The 13,016-nt window shown below is 36.5% G+C and overlaps 2 protein-coding genes across 5 annotated transcripts in view; both read right to left on the bottom strand.

Moving 5' to 3' along the window:
- LOC122010032 (telomerase reverse transcriptase-like) overlaps positions 1-5,634 on the bottom strand; it is a 36,317-nt gene extending 30,683 nt beyond the window's left edge. The window contains exon 1 of the mRNA XM_042566396.1: positions 5,161-5,634. Coding sequence (XP_042422330.1) covers positions 5,161-5,463 — 303 coding nt within the window. The 5' untranslated portion in view covers positions 5,464-5,634. The remainder of the gene's footprint in view (positions 1-5,160) is intronic.
- A 261-nt stretch (positions 5,635-5,895) lies between these two features.
- Positions 5,896-10,542, bottom strand: LOC122010031 (uncharacterized RING finger protein C16G5.03-like). Of its 4 annotated transcripts, none has more exons than XM_042566392.1 (7): positions 10,365-10,542; positions 9,618-9,712; positions 9,093-9,172; positions 8,872-8,924; positions 8,677-8,780; positions 7,632-7,693; positions 5,896-6,298 (listed from the first exon to the last, which is right to left on the bottom strand). In XM_042566392.1, the coding sequence occupies exons 1-7, from the start codon at positions 10,471-10,473 to the stop codon at positions 6,007-6,009; spliced, it is 795 nt and encodes a 264-aa protein (XP_042422326.1). In that variant the 5' UTR covers positions 10,474-10,542; the 3' UTR covers positions 5,896-6,006. The 4 variants fall into 4 exon arrangements, with proteins under 4 accessions (XP_042422326.1, XP_042422325.1, XP_042422328.1 ...); XM_042566391.1 differs by having other exon boundaries at positions 5,898-6,298; positions 8,677-8,789; XM_042566393.1 differs by lacking the exon at positions 5,896-6,298 and adding an exon at positions 6,643-6,971 and having other exon boundaries at positions 8,677-8,789.
- Positions 10,543-13,016: the final 2,474 nt, after the last annotated feature.

Here is a 13,016-nt window from a genome sequence, read left to right as displayed (position 1 = left end):
TGGTTTATTTTTTATGAGCTTAAGCTTGTTTGAAGCTTGGCTTGAGCTTGGTTCATTTAGATGTTATCGAGCTCTCAATTCAAGTTTGGCTTGAGCTTAGTTCGAACTTGGTTCGTTTAGATGTTATTGATATCTCAATTCAAGTTTGTTTGATTGTTTGAAACTTTTAGTTATTTGATTGGTTATTGAGCTTGATAATTCAAATTTATTTATTTTATTTTATTATTTATTTAGCATATTGAAAAGAATTTTATTAATGAATATGATTTGAGAGCATTGTTCACAAACATTATTCACGAACGTTAACGAGCTGAACACATACGTGTTCAAGTTTGTTTGTTTAGCTTAATGAACAGTTCAAGCTTGTTTGTTTAATTAATCTTGTGTATATTGAACGAACATAAACAAGCTCTTACCAAGCCGAACACCAAGCTTGCTCATGAACGCTTGGTTCATTTACAGCCCTACTAGAGGGCGAGTGAGATTGTTGATTCGAATGACAATCAGTAGCGGCATCGTGATCGTGGTGGCGAGGGCGTCGGTAAGGCTCTGGAGACCTTTTACTCGGCCAATTCTGATTGGCTTTCCCTTTTTCAGCCACTCACCGTAATTGTCTCACATTCTATTGGCACTCTCGTGTAGAATGGGTCTCCGATTAATGATAGGCACAATAACGATCCGCCTCAAGAGGCTCTCGACCTGACTCGGATGCAAAGGCCTGGGCAATTTCCACCGTCTGCACAACTTTTTGCCCTCTTCAATTTGTAAGTTTCTGATTCTGTAAAAGAAAAGGGGGAGCTTTGCGGTCCGGCTAAGTAGGGGCGGAAACTAGAGTAGGAGGTTCCTTTCTCTTTATAGACTTGCTTCCTTCACCTAAACATATTTTATTGTTCGAGCCTGCAAACCATCGAAATTGACTAGGGGCTTCTTTACCAGAGATCTAAAGAAATCCTCATCTATCAGACCTTGTGAAAGGCACTGCCCTGTACCTCCGGGTAGCTAAGGAAGCATCTATGGGCACCTGATTGAATCGCTGTAAATATTCCTTCAAGGGTTCTTTGAGCTTTTGCTTGAGGGCAAACAGGTCATGTGGAGTTTTTTGATACCTCCGACAGGTGGCAAAGTGTTGCATGAACACGGTTTTGAATTCTTCGAATATCCAAATAGAGGAAGCGGAAAGACTAAGCCACCTTTGCGCCAAGCCCGATAGAGTTGTCAGGAAGACTTGCCATTTGATGTCTTCTATAACATAGTGGCATTTTCAAATTTACATATGTGGTCTTTAAGGTTGGTTGTACTATTATATTCCCCGATTTGCACTGCTCGGAAGTATCGCGGTAATTCGTCTTGAAGGATGTTCTTTGAAAATGGAAGGCCTTGAAGGACCTTTGTTCCGCTAGGGACAAACCTTTCCCCTCAAAGGACCTCAATGTGGGGGTCTCTCCAAAGGATTCCAAGGATGATATCATCACAGCTAATATCGCGATAGAGTGGGGATCGCCGCCTAGGGCATTCTGGTTGGTCGAGTCGGCTTTTGATGAGGCGCTTGTCGCGCTTCAGTCGATTGAGACGACATCTCAAATGATGGAGGGTTACTGGAGGTGCCGACTGGGACAGTCCCTGCAACACCGCCTGCACCGTGGTAACCACTAGCTTATTGAAATCATTCGTTGCCATGGCGACGACGTTAGGTCTTCCGGTGCCATCAACGTGTCAGTTTAGGTCTTAACTCAGTGTTCCCATAGATGACGCCAATTTGATCCTGCCTAACACGGCCGACGAACGAGCCACCGATGAGTTGGCATTGATGTTGACTTTGTCGTCGATCACCAAGGAATAATGGGGACTAGTGAAGGGATTGGTCGAAGTATAAATGGAAGAAAACAAGGAAACGAGAATGACGGTTGTGCAGCTACTCCAACGCTCAAGTAAGTCTCCGACAGAGGAGAATAAAGAAAAAGGAGAACCATAATTTAGGGTTTTTGGAAGTATAGGTGTGTGTGCGTGTACCTGCGCTTGCAGGAGCAAGCGACCTATTATAGGATCGTTGTTGTGCCTACACGTTCTCCACGTATTCCAAGATTCCTGCTTATGTTTCTCGGAATAAATAACTATGTTTTCCGAAGGAAAGGGCTACGTTGTCTATATCTTCTACGGGCAACAGTTCCACACCTCGCCTACGAAGTCGGGAACGGTACGGATACGAAGATTACACGAAGCCAGGGATGATCCAGAGTCAGGAACGTCATGGAGTCAAGGATGATCCGGGATCAGAAACGACATGGAGTCGGGGAACAACTTTCTTTTGACTTAGAGCTGATGATGACACGGAACCAAGAGCGACGCTGAGTCAGGAATGACACAGAGCTAACTTTGGAGTCCGGGACGATTCGGGGTGAGGAACAACATGGAGTGTGGAACAACTTTCGGTTAACTTGGATCCAATGACTACATGAAACTAGGAGCAACGCCGAATCGAGAACGACATTGAGCAAATTGTGGAGTCAGGGACGATCCAGGGTCAGGAATGGCATAGAGTTGGGGAATAACTTTCTATTGACTTGGAGTCAATGACGACGCTGAACCAGGAGCAACGCCGAGTCGGGAACTGCACGGAGCCAAATGTGATGCCGAGGTAGGGATGACGCAGAGCCGACTATAGCGCCAAGTTAGGGGCGGCCTAGAGCTGGGCGTTTCATGGAGTCGGGAAGCTGACTTAGACTACCACCTCAGTAAGATTATCGACTTCTTCTTAGCCAAGTGGCACCCTCTAATTACCTCCTATATCACACGTTGTGCACGGGCGCAGAGGATAACTTGTGACATTACACTTGGGCAGATTAATCGTGTGCATGTCAACTCAAACTTAGGTTCATTGAGCTAAAAGTTAATTTAAAAAATAATAAATTTAAATAATATAAAAATAAAATCATTAAAAATGGAAAATCAAAAAAGAAAATATTAAAAACACAGAAAAATAGGAAAAAGTAGATTTTTGTTACAAAAAAATCTTAGATATTCATAGGAAAATTTTAGAATTTTTTTTTGAACTTTTTAAAGGTCAATTGGTAATTTTAGGATAAAATTGGCCAAAATGCAAATCATGTCGTGCCCACCGTCCAGCATGATCAAGCCCTAGGTAATGCCCGATCTAGAACACGACCCATAGCTAATCCAACACAGGTTGGCACGGGATCCACACGCATGATTAATTCAAGTTCATGAATAAACCTGAAATCACATGGAGTCGAGGAAGGAAACGACTACATTGTCTGTATCTTCCGAGGGCAATGATATCACACCTTGCCTGCAGAGTTGGGAACGATACAGATACGGAGATTGCATGAAGCCGGGGATGATCCGAAGTCGGGAACGTCATAAAGTCGGGGACGATCCAAGTCAGAAACATCATGTAGTCTGGGAACAACTTTCTGTTGACTTGGAGTCGATGACAACATGGAACCAAGAGCAACGCCGAATCGGGAATGACACGAAGCGAACTGTGGAATCGAGATCCGAGGTTAGGAATGACATGGAGTCGAGGAACAACTTTTTGTTGACTTGGAGCCGATGATGATGCAAAACTAGGAGCGACGCCGAGTCAAGTACGACACGAAGCCGCTTGTGGAGTCGGGGATGATCTAGGGTGGTCATGAATGGCATAGAGTCGAGGAATAATTTTCTGTTGACTTGGAGCCAATGATGACGCTGAACCAGGAGCGACGTTGAGTCAGGGACAACGCTAAGCTGACTGTAGTGCCAAGTCAAGGACGACCTAAAGCTAGGCACTTCAAGGAGTCAGGGAGCTACCCCCTATTAACTTTGACCATCACCTCAACAGGACTATTAACTTCCTCTTAGTCAACTGACACCCTCTAATTACCTCTCGTATCACACGTCGTGCATAGGCCATGCAGAGGAACTTGTGACATTACACTTGGGCAGCTTAATCGTGTGCATGTCAACTCAAGCTTAGGTTCATTGAGCCAAAAGTTAATTTAAAATATAAAAATAATAATTTTAAATAATATATAAAAAAATTTATTTAAAAATAAAACATTAAAAACACAGAAAAATAGAAAAGGTAAAATTTTTTTTAAAAAAAAATCTTAGATATTCATAGGAAAATTTTAGAATTTTTTTAAAAAACTTTTTAAAGGCCAATTTGTAATTTAGGATAAAATAATCAAAATGCAGATCATGTCGTGCCCACTGTCCCGCATGAACCAGCTCCTGGTAATGCTCAATTTGGAACACGACTCATAGCCAGGCCAACACAGCTTGGCACGGGATGCACACGCATAAACTTGAAAGCATATATGCCTTTGAAAGTCGGAAGAGGCTTGGTGAAAGACAGATACTTAGAAATGAAGAAATTTTTAAAAAATACACGATGTGCTACTAAAAGATTGTGGAGGTTCTTTTCTTCTTTTTTTTTTCACCCTCCATTAGAAAATTTGGTGTCCAACAAGTGCATCCATCTATTCCTACGGTCCGACACAAAGGTATCCCTTCAGTCTAAATTTGTGGCCGATAGTGGCGAAACATAAGCGGGGGAGCCTAGGCTAGCTCCCTCCTTATAAGGGTATATTATCCCCTCTTTATTAGGGTATATTATTTAGTCTAAATACCAAAGCCCATTATAAATTTTCTAACTAGCCCAATATATCCTCTTCTCTATACCCAAGACTTCAAATTTAACCTAAATTTCAAAAACCCAAATATTTTCTAACTAGCCTAGATGTTGAATCCATAATAGATGGGTTTGGTGAGAAGTCTCGTAGAGTAAAAAATAGTATCAATGAACTTAATTTATTATATTTCTAGTACCTTGTATGGTTATTCCTTTTATACTCTTTTAATCTATTTTTATTTTTTGAATTATTTGTTTATATTTTGTTGAAGTATTATCATTATGATATAAAAGACTTGTTATATAATATGATACATTAAATTTTTTTATGAACAAAATTTTTTCAGATAAAAAAAATGATTTATTTTAAATTTAGCCCACCCAGGAATAAAATCCTGGTTTCGCCCCCAGTGGCCGGTCTTTGAACGGTCAGAAGAAACAAAAACCTCAACGGAAGGCATTTTAAGCAATCATTGCATAACATAATACAAAATATCAGAGAGAACTAAGTTAGTGTAACAACTTACGAAGCTCACTGGGGTATCATCGTAGAAAACCTTGGGCGGAGCCGGTGCTTCGCAGGAAACGACACAAAATGAACGGGTTAGGAGGAAGCGGTACTCGATGGGATCTTCCTTCCGTAGGAGAAAGGACGAGGAGTCACAGCCAAGGCAACGCCGCCCGCGGCAGGAGCACTCGGCAGAGGAAGACGGGGGACAGGGCAAAAGTGAGAGGATCGCCTTCTCTAGGGTTTTCACCCGGTTGCGGTACACGATGCGGAGGGCCACCGGCGCGGAGCCGCGCCGCCGCCGCTTTTGCCTCCTCGCCATCGGACGATGATCGAGGGGGGAGGATCGGGAGAGAAGGCCTGGGGAGAGAGAGAGAGAGAGCGACCGAACTCGAGGAAGAGAATGCAAGGGCGGTGGAGACAGACTGCAGAAGAGCAGCCGGCACGGCGCGAGTAATGAACTGTAGTGGCATCGGGAAGGAAGTTGCAATTACGGAACAGTCAGTACATTCAAATTTCCAAAATAAAACCATAAGAACAATTACTATTATTATTAATTAATTAAAAATATAAAATAAAAATAGAATAATTAATATTTTTTATTTCCTGAGCTCTTTCAGCTGCATGCAAGGCTAGGTCAACACTGCGTAGCCTCTTTGTCATAGGGCCCGTTGTCCCATGCGATCGAAGAGTTAGACGTGATCACGCGTCGCTTTGTGACGTGCTTTCGGTTTCTTACTAAACGACTTTTTTACAAGGTTCCCTGGTTGGTTATGTCTTCGAATCGATGCCACAATTTCTCTCGTTACAGTTATCTTCCGACCAACATACACAAAGACATCAGTATTTGTTGATGAAAACAATCTTATTTATCTATTTCAATGTCCTCGTCAAAATAGGGCAGGTAAACATGTCGAAGAGTCTCGTCGCATGGACTACTACTGTCTAAACTTCCGCTGGACGAAGGCTCGCTGATTTGTTGCATGCACACTTTGTCATATGCTTCGACGTTTAAACCTGAAACCAGGAACGACTCTAGTTCGTTGATGAAACGCTCAGTGTACCCAGCTAGAAATGGTCGGGCAGCATCGGAAAGTAAAGTCCTGAACTGGATGCGTTGTTGCTCAGGCGTAGCCTTATTCTCCCCATTTTGTTGTCTGCAATTGTAGTTTGTTATCAGAATCAGTATGCTTGCAAACCGACTTCATCTATGACAGCAAATTGCCATTAACTTGATCTCTCTTAATTGGAATGTAAAATATTAAAGATTTTGGATAAAAACAATACAATTGTCACAATGAAAATATGCCCGAGGGCTTGGTGCCAAATTCTTGTGAAGTAAAATGACAAAGCATATACAAACAATAAATTTTTTTATTCACTGTATAATGTGTTTTCATTTTGTATCTTGATGTCCTAAGCCTTCTATCCTATTGACCAACAATTTTCATCTCATCAAAATATCTCATTACAAGGTTGTAACAATTGTAAAATCATTGTATAGGTGTCAAAAAATTGCATTTTTATATGGCAAAAAGATAAAACGTCACTTTGGCGGCCCCAGGATAGCCCCACACTACCTGGAAGGGGGTAAAAACATGGAGGACTTCATCCACAACAGTAGGCATGCAGGGGATGAGGCATCGACCCCGGGCTTATATATGACAAGCGCATGCATGAACCATATGTGCCGGCCCATGGGAGCAAACAAAAAAAAATTGCATCTATGGGTATATATAACAGATGCACATTAAACTACTTGATAGTATGTATTATAATCATGCCGCATCAATCGTGACAGCTGCAGCCTATGCAAGCATTGCAATCCATCTGCACAGTTTGTAAAGCCTTGAACAAGTTATTTATCTGCTTATAACCGGAGGATCTTGACACGATAAGTTCATAAGAACATATATTTGTGTGATCGGATACCAGTCTGAATATTAGACAGGTTCCTCCTTCACAGCTATGGTATACCAACTTTGTCAAAAGTAGAGACTTTGCCTCGAAGCGGAGACCTTTTCTTCATTTCTTGGAATATTATAATCAGTGAAACAGCAGACAGAACTTGTTTCAACAATATTGTCAATCATAATCAAAGCAAAAGATGCAAAAACTTGTGCAAAGACTGGTATGGGATTTTGAATCACTCTCCTTCAAGCAAGTGAATTACAGCCAAAGCTATAATTCCATGCTTTACTAAAAGAATGTGAAATATGTGAAACAGAACAATCTATTCGATAAGAAAAGAATGTGAAGTCATTTCATGGTCATTCCATGCTTTACTAAAAGTGGACTTTTGTTATAAAAAAAAAAGAACAAACAAATCATTAGGCAAGTTCAACATAGTTAGAGAAAAAATAGATGAAAAAGAACTTGAGAGTTGAGACAATAAGGAAACAAAACAGTACAATTCAGAACATCTAGCTTACTTCTCGAAAACAGATGACCAGTTCCACTATCATGCCAAACACATTGTTAGCACTTTACCTTTTAAAGAAAATTTCAGCAACGCCAATAATGTGATGCACAATAACTTCAACATCCTCATCCTATAAGTAATTGAGCTACAAGTCAACCTTAAAAGAAGACAGAAAAAGGCAACAAGAAAGCTCATCAAGTAATGACATAGAGGGAACAGGAATACAACATGTGAAATTTTATCAAGAAAATTGATAACCACTCTCTCTGCTTTCCCCTCTCCTTTCTCTCCAACCTCCCTCCAGCCAATTAGAGGTAGTATAAGAGGTGTAACTCATGTTGTAAAAACAGGGAATGCAAATTGAAACGAGCATATCTAGAATTCTAGAATTTCTCATGTCAACTTCAGGGTTAATACTTTGATGGATTAACCATCACATACAAAAGATAAATCATTTGCCATTCTTTTTTCCAGCAAAATAGGTAGTACAGTTGATGCATTACTATTATGTATGATTAATTAAAATAATATATATACACCCACTTGTGTTTGTTTGACAGTACATCTGAAATTTGTGTAAATACGGCTCTCACTGTATACTTTTTTTAATTATTGACTATGCAAATTCTTAATTGTTAAACAGCAACTTAAACAACCAGAATAGGGAACGATGTACAGTTATCTGTGCAATAGCTAGATTGTAAGCTTATGTGCATAGGCAATACATACTCAATCCCTTGTGAAATATTAAAATCTGTGACATTCATTTGATAACTAGGCGTGGTGGAAGGAGGTTTCACTTCCCTATTCTGTGAAGTTAAAATTAAATGCATAGTTTCCCAATTCTTACCGGTGATCTTGAAGAATTTCCCTAATCTGAGTTTTACTTACTAACATAAATCTTTAAATTCATTGATTTCTTAACCTAGATAAAGTTTACTCAGTAGCAACATAACCCATTCAAAATGGGTAGAAATTAACCAGAAGATTTTAGAATTAGAATATGACATACAATTACAGTAGCATACAAGTCAATAAACAAACAAAAGTCAACATGATCAAGGTTTAAATGTTAGATAACAAGAAAAAAGGTGGAAATTTGGGATAATATACCTGAGAAAGAGTCTGAACTTCCCTTATTAACCATTGTTGAAGCCAGGGGTTTTTCTGGAGATACTTGCGCCGCTTCCAATATTGTTCAACATTGAACAAACCATCTGTTGGTCCTGCTGAAGATTGTCAGTGCACAGAACAAAAAAAAAAAGATATACTTGAAGAAAATAAGAAGTTGCAAAACACACAAAGCACCTTTATCACCAATATAAAACTTCATTCTAAATTCGTGAGCATCTGAAAAGCATCTGCAAAACCAATAAATGCAGCATTTATATGCTAGGCTCAATGAAAGCAAAGGAATAGTATCGACCAAATACTTAATAATGTTTGAATCTTTGCTTATTGTTTTTATTCTAAGGTATTATGACAAATATTTGAAAGTTTTTAACATGAAGAGATATGCAGCCCACAACCTCTGTTCAAGTTTTGGATTCACATATTGTCGCTGGAAGTTTTGACCATTAAACCCATAAATAATTGAAAGATTGTCAGTCTGCATGATTATAAACAAAAATGTCAGACATTAAAAAAAATGAGATGAAATGTAAGAAGAATTTCATCAATATATTGTTTAATTTGAGGTACAGTATTATTGGAAAGTCTTACTATTTATGAATAAGAGGCATGGCTGATGGACAGATGCTCCTAAATTTACTATACCATGTAAGGTTTTCTATAATTAAATAATATTTAAATTTCAGTTACTCACGCGCATGTTTGAGAATGTAAAATGGCACCTTTGACACTTCTTTTTCTTCCCACAAAAGTAGTCCTCAAAATGATAGGGGAAATTATATATAGAAATGTGAAGAGGTGTGTATATAGTTGTACTTTGAACATATATTTTAACTCAATGAAACTTGACTCTGTACACCCTCCTGGAAAGTTTGTAATGGAAGAATACAGAAAAATAAATAAACATTTAATTCATATATGACCTTGCAAAGAGGACATTTGATTGAAGTCATGGATTCTGAATTTTTGTTCCCAACATATCGAACCCATTGAGCAATACATTGATGGCAAAATGAATCTGTAAAATAAATAAAGAGAAACAAGTTTAAAAAAGAATGTTGGTCAAGATATCACTATCTAGTTTCCAATATACTACGGAGACCTGAGTTTTACAATCAGTACTGGTCAGTGCAGTGATCCATACCCATAAATCCCTCAATAAATCTCACAAACTTCATGTCCCAAATAAATCTCAATTCTTCCATTTCCAGCATATCACATATTTCTAAGTGATAGAAAACCATCCATGGGCATCAAATTGTTCCAATCTGATATTCCAATGGTTACATGCACAGTACTCATTGCCAATTACCTTCTACTATCCACTTGTTGCACTTGGACTTATTTACCAATACCTTCAATAGTGCTTGACGAAAAAAATCACCAGGCAAATCATCTCTTCGCAACAGTTTCGACGCGATCGCAGTACTTTAAATAGGAGCACATTGATTCAAGTAACTCGAACGATTTCTAGTTAAAGCTGCGTACAACGAGAAAGAGCAGAACCCTAATTCAAGGTAAAAAAAAAAAATAACGAAATTCCCGAACCTTGAAAGGCATTCTCGTAAGACATACGAGGAAATCAATTCAAGAAAAGGGTTTGAAATAACCTAACGCGACAAGATCATCGAATTTGGGGGAGAGAAAAAAAAAGACAGAGGATGACTTACGGAAACAGCGATCTAAATAGGCTTCTTGCTTGATAGACTGGAGACAGATGGGGCACTGTTGCGGAGGTGGTCGGAGGCTGTCGTCGCCGGCGGAAGAAGAGATGGCCATCTCGACGAAATTCTACAGATGTAAGAATTGAAATAAACCCTTAAATAATAAGAGCATCCACAATCACACTAATAGTGCGTTTGGTTGGGATTAAGAGCATCTCCAATGCAGTTAATGCAGTTCGGATTCTCTATCCTTAAATTTTTCTATCTCCGTGTCTCTTTGCCGATCGGACGGACAAAATTACATCTCAAGGATGTCTTATATATCACAGGATATTGCACACATCTTAAGGATGACATGATATCTTAAGATGTAATCTGATCCGTCCGATCGACAGGGGACACGGGAATAAAGAAAATTCGAGGACAGAAGATTTGAACTGCCTTGGGAGATATTTGGAGAGGATATTTCTTCAAATATCCACAAAGATGAGGCGCATCTCTTATGGGACCCACCAAAGTAGTGGGTTGTCACTATTTTTTGATTTTTTTTAATTTAATTAAATCTGGTGTGACCCACCAAAATGGTATAGAAGTGGTAGATATTTCATTGTGAAAGTTGAGATATTTGAATAATAAGTAAGGGTCACAAATACTTGGGAGAAATATCCCTACTTATTATGATAATTTCAAGTAATATTCCATACTCGACATGTCAGCAAAAGGGCATATAATCAGGAATCGAAAAATCTCAGAAAATTGAGGTTTTTCTTAATTCCGGGGTTAACGAATTTTTTTATCTAAAATATTCTCGGATAAGAAAAAAAAATATGAATAATATAAAAAAATAAAATTAAAAAAATTAAAAAAACGTAAAAAATAAAAAAAAAACCATAAAAAATAATAAAATTTAAAAATTTAAAAAAATAAAAACTAAAATAATGGAAAACATAAAAAAAAATCAAAACAAAAAAAGAGAACAACATAAAAAAAAAATAAAAAAACAAACTTTAATTTTTTTTTTAAAAAAAAATAAAAATAATAAAAAAAACATTAAAAACATAAAACAAAATGTAAAAAAATAAAAAAATAAAAAAATACTTTAAAAATAAAAAATTTAAAATTTAAAAATTAAAAACCTTTAAAAAAATAGAAAAATGAAAAAATAAAAAACATAAAAAAACAAAATAAAAAAATATATAAAAATAAAGAAAACGTAAAAAAGAAAAAGTAAAAAAAACATAGAGTTTAAATAATAATAATAATAATATTATTATTATTATTATTATTATTATTATTATGTGTAGACGTGTAGTTAGTTTTGTAACTAAGGATAATATAGTAAAATATTAAATTAGGTTATTTATTAAAACATTCAAACAAATAAGTTTTTGTTGTATTACCTAAATTGAACCAAATAACATTAGTGATAACTTGAATCAAACGCACTCTACAGGTGTGTTTGGTTCATGACTATCCTTGATAATCTTAGTTATCCATCCAAGATTATCAATGAAAACTAAACATCGATGATTCCCAAGTAATGTTCCATGCCCAACATGTCAGGAAAAGGGGCATGTAACCTGGAATCGGAAAACTGAAAATTTTCTTTATTTCGGGATTAACGAAATTTTTTTATCCAAAATATCCTCGAATAAGAGAAAAATGTGATAAAAAGAAAAATATAAAGAAAAAATAAAAAATATATAAAATAAAATAAATTTTTTTAAAAAAATGTAAAAAAACATTAAAAATAGAAAAAACATAAAAATAATAAAAAAAAGGGGGAAATAAAAAAATAGAAAAAACATTAAAAAAAATTTAAAAACATTAAAAAATATACAAATATATAAAAAAAATTAAAAAACATTAAAAAAAATTAAAAAATACATAAAAATAAAGAAAAATGTGAAAAAAAATAAAAAAAAACGTAGAGTTTAAATAATAATAATATATATGATTAGTTTTGTAACTAAGGGTAATATAATAAAATATTAAATTAGTTTATTTATTAAAATCTTCAAACAAACAAGTTTTTGTTGCATTACCTAAGTTGAATTAAACAACATTTGGTTATGTTTTATTCCCTATAACCTTGGTTATATGATTACTTGGTAATCACATAACCTTGGTTATACATGATAACTTGAATCAAACGCGCCCTAAATATTTTTCGTCCACACGTCCACATCATCAATTAAATATCTCACTTCTCAAATTATCGAAATCTCACAATCAAATATCCCCTAAATTAAATATTTATGGGTCCCACCTACCAAATATTTTACTCTCAAATATCTCAAATTATATAATAAAATATCTCACCAACTATTGCATGCCACCCAAACTAAAAACTAAAAAAAAATATAGTAAGCATTGCTCCTTGTGGGGCCCACTTGTATACCACCTACAATGAAATCATCAGACATAACTTCTATTCACCTCTCAAATATCCCCCACAATGGGAGGTATTTGAGAGTGGGGGATATTTGGAAAAATATCTCCTCCAAATATCCCCATTGGAGATGTCTTAATAGGGCATCACTATCCATTGAGACCATTCATACCAGCTTCACTAGCTTAATTTAAATTAAAAAATATATTTTATTAAATTTAGATACCCATTTTTTAATACATAATATATTAATTTTTTCTTCATTT

The sequence above is a fragment of the Zingiber officinale genome, chromosome 8A (assembly GCF_018446385.1).
Source record: "Zingiber officinale cultivar Zhangliang chromosome 8A, Zo_v1.1, whole genome shotgun sequence".
In the NCBI taxonomy this organism is placed as follows: Eukaryota; Viridiplantae; Streptophyta; class Magnoliopsida; order Zingiberales; family Zingiberaceae; genus Zingiber; species Zingiber officinale.
The sequence above is the reverse complement of the archived record's forward strand: the minus strand, read 5'-3'. Positions and strand labels throughout refer to the sequence as shown.

Bases quoted from the DNA above. Each gene is read 5' to 3' on its own strand.
- LOC122010031 (XM_042566391.1), bottom strand. From the start codon at position 10,473: ATGGCCATCTCTTCTTCCGCCGGCGACGACAGCCTCCGACCACCTCCG. The intron at 7,694-8,676 runs GTATATTATCCC...AATTACTTATAG, and splicing joins AAGTTCAGACTCTTTCTCAG to GATGAGGATGTTGAAGTTAT. The intron at 6,299-7,631 runs GTAAAGTGCTAA...CTACAATTGCAG, and splicing joins GCTGAAATTTTCTTTAAAAG to ACAACAAAATGGGGAGAATA.